An 18,929-nucleotide genomic window follows, 5' to 3' on the forward strand; every position below is an offset into this window, starting at 1 on the left:
CTTTTCATTTGTTTAATACGTGTCCTTTAGTTTGTATATTTTGTGTTTTTTGTTACAAGGCGCCTCAAATGGCACGGAAAAGTAAATCCCACTTGCGCAAAATTTGACTTACATAAGGCTTTGTGGAATGGATTACTTACGTCAGTGAAGAACTTCCTGTACATTGGCAAAAAGGTCCTCTTTAATTAGCTCTCTGGAGAATCAAGTACCTACACAGCATTTTCTGTGAGCCTTAAATGGGCTGGTCTGGGCTGAACATCAACCTGAAAGATATAGACAGCAATATTAAAGGCATGACTTAAGGCTATGAATGGACAGGATTGCTTCTGTTTTATGGTGAATAACTAAAGTCACAGTTGGGATGGGATTATCTGTTAACGAGTAAGGCGGCCAGCAACAGTATGGTTATCAGTGTCCTTTTTGGCTGGTTTAAAGTATAACGAGCTGTGACAACAACAAAACTCTATAATCATGCCTTTTAGCAATTAAGCGCGATTATAATCAGCGCCTCTACAGAGCGAGTGCTAGAATACCGGGGGGGGGGGGGGGGGGGGGGGTCGGTAGGAGAAAGCCTTGTTTACCTTCTTCTCTGACGTGGGATGGGGAACAGGTTGGATTTTGTGGGTGGCTGCTGGTTGTTATGGTTACATAACGTCACCCAGGAAGGCTTAAGCCCCAGGAGGGGGTGGCTACAATGGATCGCTCTCAGGGAAGGGGCGGTGGAAAGTTCTGGATGATTACAAAGTGAAAGTGGGTCAGGCTTATATTGCCAATAAGGGTTCCACCCCCACACGGTTGTTTTCTGGGCCCGCTAAGGCAGGGAGGGAAATTTCGTCATTGGCTTGTATTGGGAGAAGATCTCAATATGCCAGACTTGTGTGAAATTTAACGACTTATATGCGCATCTGCTGTTTTCTTCGTTTGTTTGTTCCCCTCCCAGCTTGATAATGAGTCTTTGAATGCTGTTGTGTGTAGCATAATCAGTCATCTGGCTAACACATCTTAACGAGCTGGGTCAACGGGTTTGGCGGCGTGAGGAAGATGCAGAAACGGAGAATTTCATTACGGGGGGTGTGAGGTAAGGTGTGGGGGTCACACAATGCACTGATTTCACTTACGCCCACACACACACACACACATATCATGTAACATTGCTCTGTTCTATAGAGCTGACCAATGAGGAAAGCTTACCCACAGGGCGTTAAGAAACATGCCCAGCCATCTACTGCCAAAAAAAAAAAACATTTCCTTAATTTGATGAATTTTTAAAAACTGAGTTCCTCCAGGGCCAAAATCTCAGAGCACCTGACTGTATCATTACCATAATACCATTTTTAATAATTAAAACGACCATTACTATTAAAGCTCATGCATTGACTTACTGCGGTCGTAAGACAGATGCAAACATTCTGCTTAAATGGTTTAATTAATATCACGGTTCATTTCCCCTTATAACTGATCGTGCCACTAACGTGTGTTGATCGTGCTTTTAATTAGTGGAGTGCCGTTGTGAGGCTGTGTTACGGTAATCACACAGGAAAGGCGGGTCATCGCAGATTAGCTCTTACAAATGAAGGCGTCCCAGGTTCCTGGGTGTCACACACGCATGCGTTACAGAACAGACAGCAGACCAGGCCCAATTAAGAAATGTGTCGTCGGCTCGAAACGATGCAATTTATGTGGAGGGGGCTTTGAAAATGACACTGAGGGATGCACAGACCAAGGTTTTGCAAGTCAGATTCACATCACCCTGCACCCCCACCCCAAAAGATCACCTTCAGGAGCAGAAGTGAGACCTCATCAAGAAGAACGTGGCCAAGAAATCCAAGCGTTATCTGAAAGACCACATCCATTATTCTGCTGGATAATGTTCCTCTCAAAGCAGCTCGTGTCTTTCTGTGAGAAATATGTGAGATCAGCCATTTTATTTAGTCTTGAGAGATTTATTTAGCAACTGTAGCGGTTGGAGTCTAGGAACTGGAGATGATTGCGAATAAGAGCTGCACGTGAAAGGAACAGTGATCAAATGAAACCAATATCACGCCTTCCTGAAAGTATTATTACAGAGGATTTTAGGTTCTTTTAAGTCAAGATGAGTTCTCAAATTCTGCTGCTGAGAAAGATTTGGGTTTATCCCTAAAACCATTTTTCTGAAGAGGGGGGAAATGTGGTCTTAGGAGGAGTTTAGGAAAGCAATCACCTCACAAAATTGCCTGGTGCCACTAGTGCATAATTCTTAATGCGATCTATACTCAAGTTAATCAGCTTCAGGATGCTTAAGGCGACACTGGTTCCACCTTGACTCCGAGTTAAAAGCAAATTAGCCGCTTCCAATCAGGCTGATATCTAGGTGGAACATTTCTTGCATTCTTGTGTGGCAGCATTTCAGCGGGTTGCCGGAACTGCATGGCCTGCGCATCCCCCGTTTTGCCAGCAGAGGGGACCCGCATGCAGAAGCACACAAGCATCCAGCAGGCAAATTCAAGATGGATTAACACATCGACAAAACACAAACAATGAAGGTGGGCAATATAGCAGCACTAGCGAGGGGAGTGACGTGTGTTGCCATTGCATTGTGGGTATTTTAGAATGATTCTGACGGCCCTCTCCCATGAAATTCCCGCATTGCCTTAATTGTATATTTGTGTTTGACGAACAAAGAGGCCCCGTTCTCCTCATAGCAGATGCATCATCCATCCCCATGTCGTGTTTCTTGTCATGTTCCACACGCTTAATCAACCTCTCTTTAATCTATTATCTGCCTCGATCGTCGATGCCCCCCCGACCCCTGCCGCCCATTCCCGTGATGAAGAGGGTGATTCTCGCTTGTCAGGGTCTCCCAACATTGGTATCAAAGGAGGCAACAGATGCTGGGTGATTGGATGAATCGAGGCCACCTAGAAGGGCAGGGCAGGCAGCTGCGTTGGGGGGGGGGGGGCAGTGGTACCAGACCCCTCTGATCTAGGGACCCTGCCAGAGCCCAGTGCGATAGCCCTCCACGTCTGCGTGACACGCCGAGGTCATGGTGAGCAGAGGGGAAGATCAATCAGCGGTGCGTCACGAGGGACAGACGTGCTGGCCTGTCGATGGGGACGACGATCAGAGACACACCCCTCAGCGTTCCCTGTCTCCATACCTGATGACACGGTTAGATCTGACTAGAGGGGTCCACCTCAAATTTTCAGCACTGTCAGCATTACAGTACTCATTGCCCTTCTTACACAATTACAGTACTCACTGTTCTTTCTACAAGTTGCAATACTCACAGACTTCCTACACCTTTACAATACTCACTGAATTTCCTGCATTCTAACAGTATTTACTGTACTGCCTACATCATTGCAATACTCATTGAGCCTCCTAAACATTACAGTACCCGCTGTATTTCCTGCATCCTTAGAGTACTCGCTGTATTTCCTGCATCCTTAGAGTACTCGCTGTATTTCCTGCATCATTAGAGTACTCGCTGTATTTCCTGCATCCTTTGAGTACTCGCTGTATTTCCTGCATCCTTAGAGTACTCGCTGTATTTCCGGCATCCTTAGAGTACTCGCTGTATTTCCTGCATCCTTAGAGTATTCGCTGTATTTCCTGCATCCTTAGAGTACTCGCTGTATTTCCTGCATCCTTAGAGTACTCGCTGTATTTCCTGCATCCTTAGAGTACTCGCTGTATTTCCTGCATCCTTAGAGTACTCGCTGTATGCCCTGTTCCTTGGGGAAATGATGCCTTTTCCCATCATCCTCTGCTCCTTCCTGTCTTCCCCAGCCTCTGTCATTTTTCTTGTCCTGCCCCTTGACCTCTAATACCTCAGTGGGTCCAGCGGCAGCAGATCAAATGAATAATTAACCATCACATAGAGCGAGTATTCACCCCCAGCGTATGCCCACCCCAAACATGCCAACAGTCACATCAAAGCCCGCGTCCTCGTCTCGTCGCTCGAGTGGCAGCTCAGTTACCCTGGAAACTGTCTATCACAGACTGTTAATTTCAAAATGAGGTAAGGGCATCAGCCCACACAGTGATAGCTAGTCTGCCTAACAACACTGCACATCATTCAGGCTCTGACTTTAGCTGGTTTGCTGGGTGCTGAGCAGACAGGTTTCAACAATATCACTGTTTACCTGGAAATCTGTAATGGATAAATCATACATGTGCTTTAATAAGTATTGTAAAGTTTTACGGGACATCATGTTAGGTGTGATTAAAAGACCCTATCGTAGTTTCACAGCCTTGTACAGTACAAATATTATTTTTGAATAGGAATATAGGTCTGGAAAATAATAATCGATATAGAAAAAGTCTATATCAAAATAGGCTCTCTGATTATGAACAGCAGAAAATCACATCAATCATTTGCTGGTTTCATTTTCAGCATCTGATTAAACATTAGTGCCATTGACATTTTGTACCAAATTTGAAGTAAAGACTCCTTGTGGTTCGTAGCTTAACAGACATTTTAGTATTTATCCGTTTGCTGAGTGCATATCTGCAGATGTGCTTTGGACAACAAGAGAGCAGCACATTCCCGCACATTTCCGGATTGTCTGGAACACTGTGAAAATGTTTCGAAATAGGCATCAACAAAGGGGAAAAAATACCCGATTGTAAAAGACGGAATCAGTCACAAGGTCTGTAATTCATGCCTTAGCAAACCTGTTTTGATTGTGAAATCCATTCGCAATCGCAAACCCCCCCCCCCCAGCCCCTCTGGCTGTAATAATACTGTGGTTAATTTGCATTTTATGTGGAAAGTAATCAGTCGACAGTGGTCAGCGTCTATTTAAAGGTTCCCATTTTGGGGGTGCTGAGATTATCTTTTTTTTTTTTTTTTGCTTTGCTGTGGTTTTCATGGGGGTGGGGGGGGTGTTTGTTTTCTCCATGCTCGACACATATGTCCCCCCCCCTCTATCGAATCGGCCTGTAACGTGCCAGCTTCTCATTTTCTCCGGGGGACGTTACCCATCCCCCCAACATCAGATTAAACAACCAGAGATGCGAGGGAGGAATGGGGGCCAACTCCCCCCCCCCCCAGGCCGCCATGCTGTTCCCTTTTTCACGTTCAGCCTGTTTGGCTCTGAAATATTCCGATCTGAACTACATGGTCTTTGTTAATAAATATCTCATGTGTGACCCTGCCCCGTAATGGTGCTTGTCTCTAGTTTCGCGGCTCCTTTCTGAGTCATTTCTCACTTTGTGTTCCGTCTGTTGATGCTCCCGGCTACTCTGAGGCAGAGTTTAGGTCCCCCTGTACAAAAAAAATTACCAGGTTACTTAGGTTACGCCGCCCCACCTGTCCGGCCCCCCCCCCCCCCAGTGCGTGAGCTGCCCGATGGCTTCTGGTGAGCCCTCCCGCCATTTCAGCATCGCTGACGTCCTTGACTGGAACGCAGGGATTCGCCGTAATACATTAAATATACTGTTTCCCCAAAAGCCTTAAAGCCAGTCAGTTTTTGGATGCTGCTAGACTATTTTAACATGACAATGAAAATATGAATTACTAAAGTGGGACACAGAAAAATCTCTCCTTCAAATGGTCTTAAGGTCCCTGGATTTGGGGTCTGTGTCCGTATTGTTTAATAAAATCCACTGTCCAGCACTGCGGCTTCACTCTCACAGCATCCTGACTACGGCCCCTGATTCTTTGTGTGTCGATGTTTGCAGGAACTCAGGTTTAGGGTTATGACTGAATGACCTTTAATGTGCGTGTGCCCTGAATTGGGCTGGCACTACTTCCAGCATATATCAAAATCACTTTCTCCTGATTTTTACCTGGGATTTGCAAATCAGAACAACATCAGTCAGACAAAATGCCAGATCCCTGAAAGTCTCTCAGGATTTTGCAGTCATCTTTTCAAGCCTAGTTTTGGACGAGTTGGAAAGAGAGACATGTCACAGAGCAAGTCTTAGCGTGGACGTGACTGGCCTTCTGTGATCATTCTTTCCTTACTTTTTATCTCTTTTTTTTCGTACTGGGAGTGGTGTGCTTCCTGACGTGACATCATCTCTCAGCTGGAGTCTCTGCCCATATCTGCGGCTAAGGGCCCGTGAGTCACCCCAGAGCTCGGCGCCACGGATCAGGGGGCGGGCCCCTGAAATCAGGACCGTCGGGACTCGCCCTGCTGATCTGTGTTGGGGGGGCTGGGTAGCGATGGGGCCTGGGTGGACCCCGGCTCCTTTACACAAGGCGCACGATCAGTGTTATATCTGTGTGATTGATTTGCTTTTCATGGGGCATACAGAGGATCTTAAGGGCCACTCAGGGGGTGCTGGAGGAGACTTCCTCTGCTTTTGGTCGGGGGGGTTGAGAAATGTCCATCATTCCAGTAAATTCCCCTCACTACGTCGGCTGAGGATGAGCCCTTCGGCTAACGCTGCTTTGCCCTGTAACGAAAATGTGTGTTAAGTGAGAAGCCGCTGTTACCACGGGTCAAAACCCGATGCCAGATTTATGTCCTAAGAGTAGCAGAGATAGATTACTAAGCTGGAGTCTGTCCCTCAATACAAATAGATGTTGCCAAAACAAATTGAAGGAAACCTGCATTGCCTTCTAATCCATATTTGTGCAATGGCTCCACTTTCATAACATCGCCCCCCCAAAAAATATGGATCCTGAGCTGAGACTTGGCTTTAACACAACAGCAGCACTGTCGTGCAAAGCTCACATCCGCCCCCCTGTGGCTGTAGAGCAGGTCTGCGCTGGCTGCTGCACCTGCTGTGGTTTGTGACGGCCATTTCTGATGCTAGCGCCACGCGCGCCATACCCCTCATCTATATTTAGCAGCTACTTCCTCGGACCTGTTCAACAGGAATTACCTCGTTCCTTCAGCAGAAAGGAAAGAGCTTGACAATTGTAACCCGACTGGCCTAACGAAGTTGGCAGCACAGTGATTCCAGATCTCATTGGCGAAACGACCTGCCATTCAGTCCTAGCACATCCTGCCTTGCTCCGAGCTTTGGGAGCGAGTCCATTGGTGCCGAGGCCAGGTGCATTGTGGGATGCATCGCATCAGCAGGGCTGGCACGGCAGTAGCAGCAAGCAAAACACGGGCATCCGGCTCATTTACAAGTACTCTGATCTATAAGGGGGAAATTAGCTTTTCACGCATGTGGACAAACAGACATGTTCCTACAACTTTTACCAGGCATGAAATTGGGTTGCCAGTTTAGGATTGAGCTATGGGAGGGTACGGAGCTGAGCGCCAACAATTACTCATGGCTAACACCACGTAAAAGACATTCTCCTTAATTACGTCGACTCACGAGCTCGGCTCTAGTCCTGTAAGTGCTGACATAACATTTATTCTAAGCTTGCCCTTGGGTAAAGAGTTCTGTGTTATAAGTGGCACATTATACGCTCCTACTTTAATAAGTGCTGTGCTGAGTTAGTCATGTGCTCACACTTTACCCTGCTTGGGGCTGCATTCCCAGCTTTCCTCATCGGGGTGACCTTGGCTGCGGGGCTGATCTCATGCCTTTGGTTGATCCCAGAGCTAAACGTCTTGAGGATGGGATGGTCCTCAAAGAACTGAGCAGTAGATCATAAAGAGGAGAGTAAATTATAAATTGAAAAATAGATTAAATGCTCAGATCATACAGAGGTACCAGCAAGGGAACAGCTAGAGATTTTGGGCCCCAAAACCAAGCTTAATCCGATTATGTTCCAAATTTTTAGGGCCCCTGTCACTTGGGGGCCCTTGGAATTGTCTTAACTTTCACCCCCTTTATGGAGCCCCTGGCAACCAGAATTTGATTCTTTGCCTTCCAAGGAACTGGAATTGATTAAGGCCCCTGGGAGATATGGTAAATATTTATCAGCATTGGCATAGATTTGGGATGCAGTAAACTTGCCGGTCATTTGGGTTGCTCCGCCCACAATTCCCTTGCTACAACTGCGGTGTTGCTACGTATTAAAAATGCAACCAGCCTTCATCAAACATTCAGCAGCAGAGGTAGATCAAGCCCAGATCAAGCCCAGCTGTGCTTTTGCAGCATGCACGATCTGTTGGTAGCGTTCATCGGTACTAGAGTGGGTATTTCAGGAGCTGCTTCCGGCGACATACACTGCAACGGGAACACTGCAAGTTGGCGCTCATCCTGGAGAAATTGGGGTAGGGTTACTGGGGCAGAAAATCACGAAGCGTGACTGTAGTGTTTGTCACAAAGACAGATATGTGCGGGCAGACTGGGAGTTAGAGAAGTTAGCAGGGTTACTGCTCTGCTCCCAATATACTCCCAGTATAGTTCCAGTGCAGATGAGCAGGTCTGCTTATGCCATCCAGGAAGCAGGAAGGGTGCCTAAGGGTGACTGTTCCTGCCTCAGGCAGATCCCAGGCTATGATCCTGTGGTTTGCCAGCCTGGCAGTAGTAGGGGTCACCTTTCCTTCGTCCCTTGTCCCCACTCCCGCTGATCTCCACAGCCCTGGGATGTAGGACAGCAGGTGGTGACTCAGCAGGAAGTCGGCAGCCCCATCCCCCCCCCCCCGCCCCCCGCTCCCCTGGCAACAGCTAGGTGCACAGGTTCTAGAGAAACAGTCTGCCTGAAGAAGCTGAGGGGTTGATCAGGAAACCGTGTTCCAAGGACATCTGAAGGTCTCGCTAGACCTCTGAGAGGATTCCTAATTAAAGCGCTTTGTTAATGACAAAGTCAAATTCAAGGGCCTGTTCTTCATGGCGCCTCAATGTTTCGCAAGCAGTTGCTGTTTGACTGCTTGGGTTTGACACAGTGTGGCAGCTATTTAAAGCCTGTGCCCACTTTAATACCCCCGCTATTTAAAACCTGTGCCCACTTTAATACCCCCGCTATTTAAAGCCTGTGCCCGCTTTAATACCCCCGCTGTTTAAAGCCTGTGCCTGCTTTAATACCCCCGCTATTTAAAGCCTGTGCCCGCTTTAATACCCCCGCTATTTAAAGCCTGTGCCCGCTTTAATACCCCCGCTATTTAAAGCCTGTGCCCGCTTTAATACCCCCGCTATTTAAAGCCTGTGCCCGCTTTAATACCCCGCTATTTAAAGCCTGTGCCCGCTTTAATACCCCCGCTATTTAAAGCCTGTGCCCGTTTTAATACCCCCTTATTTAAAGCCTGTGCCCGCTTTAATACCCCCGTTATTTAAAGCCTGTGCCCGCTTTAATACCCCCGTTATTTAAAGCCTGTGCCCGCTTTAATACCCCCGCTATTTAAAGCCTGTGCCCGCTTTAATACCCCCGCTATTTAAAGCCTGTGCCCGCTTTAATACCCCCGTTATTTAAAGCCTGTGCCCGCTTTAATACCCCCGCTATTTAAAGCCTGTGCCCGCTTTAATACCCCCGCTATTTAAAGCCTGTGCCCGCTTTAATACCCCCTTATTTAAAGCCTGTGCCCGCTTTAATACCCCCGTTATTTAAAGCCTGTGCCCGCTTTAATACCCCCGTTATTTAAAGCCTGTGCCCGCTTTAATACCCCCGCTGTTTAAAGCCTGTGCCCGCTTTAATACCCCCGCTATTTAAAGCCTGTGCCCGCTTTAATACCCCCTTATTTAAAGCCTGTGCCCGCTTTAATACCCCCGTTATTTAAAGCCTGTGCCCGCTTTAATACCCCCGTTATTTAAAGCCTGTGCCCGCTTTAATACCCCCGCTATTTAAAGCCTGTGCCCGCTTTAATACCCCCGCTATTTAAAGCCTGTGCCCGCTTTAATACCCCCCCTATTTAAAGCCTGTGCCCACTTTAATACCCCAGGGCTTCTCAGGAAAAGCAGAACATGAGAGTGTCTGGATTTCATTGTTTTTTCAGACCTGGGGGGGCCTGCCATTGTTACTACAGTCCCAGTCGATTGAAAATGCCAAACTTCTGGGGGCTGGAATTGTTTACATCAACCACAGTTTTTGTACCCCTTGTGTCCTTGGTGAAGTTTGTGTAGAACTGAGCAGCGGCACGAGGGGCCTAATGCCGCCGTCCTGTGAAATATCCCATGTGCACTTTAGTAGTATGTTCCCATGGTAACTGCACATGAAATAGATGTTGAAAAAAATGCCTCACTATACTCTGTTCTGGATTCACTGATATTCCAAGGCAAACCCCCGAATTCCTTACAAGAGCATTTGTGATGTAATTTAACTACATGGAAAAAAAATATGATCAGGAAAGATTGCAACTAAGATTTGTGGTTGGCAGCAAAGATGTTTATAAAGCAGAACCAAGCCGGGTCCCAGATTAGATATCATTTAGTGTCATCATTCGGGGTGATAATGGCAGCCTAAGCCACATGCAGCTCCTGAATTATGGGAAATGAAGCAGCCAAGGTCTTTCTCAGTCGCCAAGACGCGAAGGGCGTGAAAGAGCCCCCCCTGAGGAGCCGAGAACGCATCCAGGACGAGGGCTGAACGAGGTCTTGTGGCTTCTTACGATAACCTGCAAGCCCAAACAGAGGTTTCAAGAATATGCATGTTGTTTCCAGGAATCAGACAATATCAAGGGCTGTGGAGGTGAAGTGTGCCCCCACCCACAGGCCACTGCTCTGGGCACCCCAGCCCTACAGCAGCAAATGGAGCTAAATAAAGCAGCTATTGTGAAGAATCAATTGTGCCATTGATGGCTGACGCACGTGGCTTGAATGTGTCTGTGTGCGGTGGCCCAGTGCCCGTTTCTGTGCCATCAGAGGGGATATTTCCATTTTATACCAGAAGATATTGGTGAAACATAGCCCATTAGTTATCTACTCAAAGCTATATTAATCAAAATATAATTAAAGCCAACGACTGCTAAGGAACTCATAAAAACCAAAGATACGAAGGAAGTCGTCTGTGTCAAGTGTGACCACAGAGTGCAATTACTCACTGACCCAGTGGAGATTAATCTAACCGCAGAGTCAGAGGTCAACGTCGCATGTTCGTGGGGTCTGGGGGTTACTGTCATAGTCAGTTGGTGAGGTTAGCTGCTGCCAGGTAGGGTCAAAACCCCGGGGCAAAGGATTGGTCCCCAAGTTTCATTGGTGTTTTCATTAAGCCAGGATGATGAGAACCTGAGTGCAGCCATGCGGCAGGTGATATCTCAGCACCACACTGGTCCAAATGGACCAGTGTGAGTTTTTTTCCAGTGGCTGGAGTCTGAAACCTGCCACCAACCCCCAAGTTATTCCCTGTAAGTTGGAGGACCTCCTTACCGGGCTGGATGTAGATTAAAGTCATACCCAAGATGAAGCAATTACAGGTTAAGGGCCCAAAGGAGTAGCATCACTCTGGGCATTCAGGGGATTTGAACCAGTAACCTTTCAGTTGCTGGCACAGATCCCTAGCCTCGGAGCCACCGCTCTGCCCCAATGTAGACAAAATAAAATAAAATAAAATGAAATGTCATTAGTACATCAGCCACAACTCGTGTTAAAAGCAAATGAAAAAAGTGAGTCTTTAACAGAGATTTAACGTTCTAAGCTGAGCTTTTCTGATCTCCAGTGGTAGATTATTCCACGTCTTAGGAGCCGCCGCCACAAAAAATATACCAGTCAAAAAACCATTAAAAACAAGCAACAGAATTTTAAAATCAATTCTGAATTGAACAGGAAGCCAGTGCAGAGACGCCAGTACCGGGGTGATACAGTCATACTTTCTACATTCTGCACTAGCTGCAAATGGAAAACAAGGAATTACTAATCTAAGCGCGAGGAGATGAAGGCATGAATGACTTTCTCTAAATCTTTCCTTGGTAAATAGTCCTTACTGTATGTTTGTCAAATTTGATCTGATACTTGACAGATGAAATTTAACACAGATAAATGTAAGGTAATCCATGCAGGGAGCGGAAATATAAAGTACAGATATTTTATGGGTTCCACTGAAATAAAGGTAGCTGATTACGAGAAATATCTCGGTGTGTATGTTGATGCTTCCATGTCCCACTCTCGCCAGTGTGGGGAAGCAATAAAAAACGCCAATAGGATGTTGGGTTACATCTCTAGGTGTGTGGAGTTTAAGTCAAGGGAAGTGATGCTATGATTATATAATTCCTTGGTAAGACCCCACCTAGAATATTGTGTGCAGATTTGGTCACCATACCTTAAGAAGGACATTGCTGCCTTAGAAAAGGTGCAGCGGAGGGCTACGAGAATGATTCCTGGTCTTAGAGGAATGTCTTATGAGGAGAGGTTAGCTGAGCTGAATCTGTTTAGCCTTGAGCAAAGGAGACTAAGGAGGGACATGATCCAGGTATAGAAGATTCTAACAGGTCTGGATGCGGTTCAGCCAAATGACTATTTCAATATTAGTTTAAATACTAGAACTCGTGGCCATAAGTGGAAATTAGCGGGAGAACATTTTAAAACAAATTTGAGAAAGCACTTCTTCACACAACATGCAGTTAGAGTATGGAATAGTCTTCCTGCTAGTGTAGCGGAAGCTAAAACCCTGGGTTCCTTTAAATCAGAGCTAGATAAGATTTTAACAACTCTGAGCTATGAGTTAAGTTCTCCCCAAACGAGCTTGATGGGCCGAATGGCCTCCTCTCATTTGTAAATTTCTTATGTTCTTATGTTCTTATTTAAAAGAACTATCATAAATCGGCCCAAGGTTTTTAACAACTGGCTCGGACACCTGGAGTGGCATTGAATCACCAAGAGAGCTTCCCAGCTTAACCAGTGCCTTAGGTTGACCAAGTAGAAGTAATCAGATTGAAGAATAGACCGACAGACTTATTGACTCATGTTATGGCTTGATGAAGAGTTCATGATCAATCACGGAACTTGTGGTATAGATATGAAAAAAGCTGTTTTTTTCGTGTCATGATTTGTCGATGTATCTGTCTAGCTAAGGACTGTCATTGACTATATTGTGGTATCTGTTAAAAATGATGTCAGTTTGCCTTAATGGTGCACTGGCTTCAACCATGCTGATGGTGTGGGCTTCCTTCCGGTATGCGGTGCCATCCCCCCTCACTGTAACAGATGAATTAGTAGCACCGTACTTTGGATTACTTCTTAGCAGTAGCCAGTTGGGTGTAAAAGTGCAAACTCCTCATGTCACTCCTTCTCAGGTCCATCTTCATCTTCGTCATCTCTAGCTTCACATTCTGCCAGGCAGTCAATGAAGGTCTTCGTCACTGATGCACCGGTCAAGGCGTGTCCTAGAGTGGTGACCCAGCTTCAATCCTCCGTCAGCCAATGCGGAACAGGCCCAGAGAACGCAAACTGGATTCTTCTCCGGCCAGTGGGTTGAACAGCTGGAGCCCTCGTTCTCATGTTACTCCGGAGGGCCGTGAGTGAATTTGAGCAGACAGCAGTCTCCTTGAAACACGTTCAGTCATTCAGCGAAGCCTGTATCCTGTCGCGGTGAGCAGCCAATGTACATCACAGGATGCATCTGCTTGAGCCCCCGCTGAGTTGGCAGGGGTGTCAGGCATTACGGCGGAGACCTATGTCGGGAAAGTTCACTCTTTAATAGCGGCCGGAATACAAAATGCTGACACCTGTCTAGAAATTCAGTCCACAGTCAAGTCTAATAAAAACTGGGGATAGACAGGAAGTGCAGAGCTTAAGGATAGAAGGGTGTGTTGTTGCCGAGGGTTACCGTGTGAGTGTCTTCGGGGGGGGGAAAAAAAATCCACCCCAAAGAATGTGTCATGACCATGGGATCTCCGGAAACTAAAAGAAAATCCGCAGCCATCTCATCCTCTAGTGGCAAAGAGACTGAGGTCAGCATTAGAAGTTATTTGAGCACACGTGTGATAATAGCACATTGGTGCTTTGGTTCTCCCAAACAAAAAATCTGGGCGACGTGTTTGTTCTGATTTATGCTCCTAAAAGACCTAAGGATTTTAATACTGCAGTTATGAAAATTCGGGTGCAAACGGCATTTAGGTGCTGAAGACGATAGATAGATATATACATATTTTTTGCCGGAAAATCCAACGTCGTGGAAACATAGCCCGTGTCTGTCTCTGCGCAGCCATTGAGCTGCGTGGCCCAGGGGCTGAATCATTTACAAGGCTGTCAATGTGTCACCAACAGCCAGGGAAGCGTCTGCACTTTCTCTGGGAAACACGGCCAATTTGTAATCTATTTCTGGCACCAGGCGCTCGGCAGGGAGTCCCAGAATGCTTCACTGAGGGTATTATTGTAGCACAGGCTGCAGATCCAGACCCCCTCAATCCCCCATCTTCTACAGTTAGAGGAACTTAAAAGAGTGCATTTGTGATTGCAACATACTGCTATTTCGTATATGTCTGGAAATGCATCTATATTTTGGTAGAATCTTCTTTCACAAGCTGTTCTCCTACTGGGTTATTACCACCATAATGCATTTCAGTTTGACGCATTTCACGGTCGCCTAGCTTCAAAGGCTCCTGAATGTTCTGGGCAGGCATTGAGAGCCCTCTGGGTTAGAGTCCCTCTCACAGGGGGGCAGGGTGAAGACCACCGTAGCAAGATCTCCACTGAGATCAGTCCAGTTGGAGCACCAAGAGAATCACGTGGAGAACGGCTAACTGTTTCATGGTGGTTTCTCTGCAGGTTCTAACGAGGGAGCGTGGTCTGACCAGGACAGATGGCGCCCTTCCTTCTCTTCAGTGCTCTGTGCGATCTCTTCCAGGCATCTTTCACACTGGTGTGAGACAGTCGAGCGTGTGGAGTGGTGCTTAATATTTATTATTGCACTTCTTTGTCAAGAAAAATGTTGCCAGTCGATTTCGCATTCCGGATTAGCTTGATTTTTAGCCTTTGGATGTTATGCCTAATCGATGGCCGACATTGTCTTTGCTTTAATTGTGAAATGGGCCAGAACCTTCATATCAGGGGACCTCATGGAGGTGTAAAAGTCTAAATGGCAAGCGTTGGAAATTCTGACTGTAACGAGCCACCCTTCATAGGTCACGGAGCTTCCCGTCAAAAGGTTCTCCATCCTATTTTCCTCTCCTGCTTATTCCCGCTCCCCACTTATATTTCTTACATAAGTTTCTGGCCAGAGAGCTGAGCGTTTCCTCCTTTTTCCACGGGACCTTTATCCGGGCATAGATGTTCCCGGGATCGAGCTAAATGACCATCACAAAGAACCATTGATGGCATGGCCGTGTGAATAGGCTAGCTAGCATCAGAGGCTCCATGGCCGCCCCTATGCACAATGAGTCCCACTGTGGACAGTGCCTCGCAAAAGGTCAGCCCTCCACAGAGAGGGGTTCATAATTAGTGATGAAGTCCCCTCCTATAAATATCCACATCACCCAGAGTCCCCCCATTTACTGGACGTCTTTAGCTGATCTCCCCATGGTCTCCTCACCACTTATCAAACCTTATGTTGAGGCAGAAGCCCAATTTCATTGATGGCTTGTCACCTATTGTTTCCTGTTAAGCTCTGGGGCCCAGAGTGACTGGGATGGGTGGGGAGGGGAATTCGGCACTGAACAAAACAGAGGATCAGCTACCTCAGCTGCCCCCTCTAATTTTGCACTGTGCAGACATTTTTTGAAGGGTGTTCCAGCCCAGGACATGGAATGATACAGGACAGTGGATGCGGGAGGAACCAGGCTGGGACACGGTCTGTGCCCTGAAGTTCTGAGTTTCCAACCAAGAAACACAATGACCTTGGCCACAACGCTAGAGGAGATTGAGGTGACACTGGAGCACTTACTCATGGACATGTTTGTAAGTGGACAGACTGTTTCTATTCCTCTCTCTTTCTCTCTTGCTCACGTTCCTTAGACAGGAGTGGTAATTTCCATGCTTCTGTTCAACTGCATCTGGAATCACCCTGGTAGGTGATCCTGTTACACCAGGTTAATGTTGCCAGAACTTGCCTTTCTGAAACGTGCCTGTTCACCTCACCTGTGCTTCTCCTGTTTCTTCTCATGCTTTTTTTTGATCACTGTAAAATCAGCCCGGTGTGGGTCTTTTGCCAGCACCTGGATATGCCTGCCGTTACACCTTTGCAGTGTTTACCATTTTGCTACAGTTGGCCATCAAATATTTTAATAATAAACAATAGTCTCATCATTAATAGGTGAGGGTGCTTTATTGATTGAAACGTGAATCGTAATGGGCTGACAGCATTGTGCATCGATCCACCGTTTGTTGAAGAAGAACATTTGATTGTCCTGTACCTTTGAATTTCTTTTGCATGCATGTAAGCTTTGAAGTCTTTCTGAACAGAAGATCTGGAGATTCAAACTGCTTCTTTCCCCTAGCGGCTGTTCCTGAGTCCTTTCTAAAATAGCCAAGGAATGAAGCTTCTGGCAGACTGATTTTAAAACGGGAATTATTCCATTTATTAGGGCATATTGTGAACATATGCTGCTTGCGAAAAGGGAGTGTTTATGCGCATTTGGAAGTGGCGATGCCCGGCTTCGTTTGGAATCGTTAAGTGTTTCTGTGCGCCGGGGGACACCACCGACGTCTGCAGTTAATTGGAAAACAATTAAAGGACGCGTTAGTCTGGGTTTTCATTTTCTGCGCCACTCGAGCTTGTCTCACCAAGCACCGAACCGAAGCCAAGCGCAGATCACACTGTGAAAGCACTGCATTCATCTTTCATAGGTCCGTCTCTTTCATTTTAGGGGACTGTCTGCATACGGTTAGCCGAACGCATAGTAAACACTCTTTACGTGAATTACTTGCATTTACTATGCAGTTAATCAACTTGTTGCGGTTTCTTGGGTTGCATCCTGCTGCACTGCATTGCAACTGGAAAATGTGGCCATATAATCAACCTCGAAACTGATAGACTCCTTGGACAGTGAGCAGCTTCCGTATATCATGCAATCATCCACTCATTCTGAACGTCTTTTAGGGGTTTGTTGTATTTTGGGTTAGACATTATTTTGTGTTATATATCCTTGTGTTCCTAAGGATTACCTGCGTTCCTTATGTTGGTCTCGGTTCTACTGATAAACAGCCAGCATTCTCCAATCTAGGAGGAACATCTGAGGCCACACTAGCCCTGATAAATAGTTACCAAACTAAGGCTAAATGCTAGGGCTCTTCAGTGCTGTTTTGGGAACATTGTGACCGCCTATTAAAGCACGTGGGCAGGGCGCCACAGCCGCAATTATTTGTGAATCATTACCATAGTCTTGGCTGTTGCTGCCCCCTTCCTGTTTCACATGTGAGACCAATTCCCCCAGCTCATAAACGTGCAGAAACTTCAAGGTCCCATGCCGCCCCCGTCTTCGGAGGTCAGACGTCGTAGCAGAGCTCGGAGCGAGAGGAGCGCTCCTATGTTAAAGCCGCTCTGTTTATGTTTCGCCGAGTGCCGAAGGAGGACTGGCGTGGAAGGGCCACGCCGCGAGTCGCCTGTTACGGTCCTCTTCGGTTTCTGTAATTATTTTCTTTCCCAAAACAACTGGATCAGGTGGCTACAGCTGCATCCCATCCAGGAGGGAGTCTGGCTTTGGAGCTAGCTAGGGTTACACGCCGGACAAAACCAGACAGAACATCCAGCTGTCACAGAGAACCCCAGGGCTGTTACTTGGAATTCTCAGTCTTCATAGAGGAGCTGGATCATGCCGACGACAGATCAAGATATACGGAACCGTTCTTAAATGGGCCTGATTTAGTCCTGAATATCCTGACTGTCTAACATGGGCAACACGAAAATTAAAACAGGGGAGTTTATTAATCTCTTCCAGGCGGATGTGTATTAATTATGAATCTTGATGCATGTGAAAGGCTAGGTCTGTTTTCTCCTAATGGATTCCAGACGGTAAATTGCTAGACATTCCCCTTTGCCAAGCAGAGCATAGAAATGGTGTATTGCTTTAACGTTGCTTTCCAAAATTTCCATGTGATACAAGGCGACCTTTCGTCTTTGAGAGGGCTGCAGATGCTTGTGTTTATTATGGGCTGTTCAGTACCTCCCCCCCCCCCCCCCACACACACACACACCATCACCTGAGCTGTGTTACAGACATTATGTCCTGAATCAGACACCAAAGCCATGGACACTCAGGTGATAGTGGCCTTTATAGCTCCTAAATTATCGAAATGGTCTTTGAGGACACTTCGGTCGGCACGGCTGAATCCGTTTACTGAATCCCCAGCTGATCGGGGGTCTGGCTGTTGCGATAATCTGTAGTTAAAGACCTAAGGAAGCTTGGCAGTCAACAATAAATTCAGAAAACAGTCCCCTGTTGAAAAGCAACAGCTACACATGCAGTTGTGTTCAAAATAATAGCAGTTATGGCCTTATTTAAGGAAGGAAGGCAGCAAATGTTGTACATGCATTTCTCTCTGAAATTCTGAGTCACTTCAGACATTGTTCAGAAGAACAGCATACCTTGATTAAAAAGTTGATTGGAGAGGGGAAAACATATAAAGAAGTGCAGAAAATGATAGGCTGCTCTGCTGAAATGATCGTAAATGCTTTAAAATGGCAACCAAAACCTAAAAGACGTGGAAGAAAACGAAAAACTACCATTCGAATGGATCGAAGAATAGCCAAGATGGCAAAGACTCAGCCAATGATCAGCTCCAGGAAGATCAAAGAAGGTCTAAAGTTATCTGTGAGTACTATTACAATCAGATGACGCCTATATGAAGTCCCATTGCTGGAAAAAAGACACGTGCTGAAGAGGTTACAATTTGCCAAAGAACACATTGACTGGCCTAAAGAGAAACGCCGCAACATTTTGTGGACTGATGGAAGCAAGATTGTTCTTTTTGGGTCTAGTGGCTGCAGACAGTTTGTCAAATGACCCCCAAACACTGAATTCAAGCCACAGTACACTGTGAAGACAGTGAAGCATGGTGGTGCAAGCATCATGTTATGGGGATGTTTGTCATACTACGGTGGAGGGCCTATTTATCACATACCAGGGATCATGGATCAGTTTGAATACCTCAAAATACTTGAAGAGGTCATGTTGCCTTATGCTGAAGAGGAAATGCCCTTGAAATGGGTGTTTCAACAAGACAACGACCCCGAACACATGAGCAACATCTTGGTTCCAGACCAACAAGATTGACGTTATGGAGTG

At 46.5% G+C, this 18,929-nt stretch overlaps 1 protein-coding gene across 4 annotated transcripts in view; it reads left to right on the plus strand.

Annotated features, from left to right (window-relative positions):
* frmd4a (FERM domain containing 4A) overlaps positions 1-18,929 on the plus strand; it is a 136,806-nt gene that overhangs the window by 42,092 nt on the left and 75,785 nt on the right. The window contains exon 1 of one of the 4 annotated variants that reach the window (XM_072702702.1): positions 15,372-15,603. The exons of the other annotated variants lie outside the window; for them this stretch is intronic. Coding sequence (XP_072558803.1) covers positions 15,538-15,603 — 66 coding nt within the window. The 5' untranslated portion in view covers positions 15,372-15,537. Of the gene's footprint in view, positions 1-15,371; positions 15,604-18,929 lie in introns of those variants that run through there. 4 annotated transcript variants of the gene reach the window in all.

This window comes from Paramormyrops kingsleyae, chromosome 1, assembly GCF_048594095.1.
Source record: "Paramormyrops kingsleyae isolate MSU_618 chromosome 1, PKINGS_0.4, whole genome shotgun sequence".
NCBI lineage: Eukaryota > Metazoa > Chordata > Actinopteri > Osteoglossiformes > Mormyridae > Paramormyrops > Paramormyrops kingsleyae.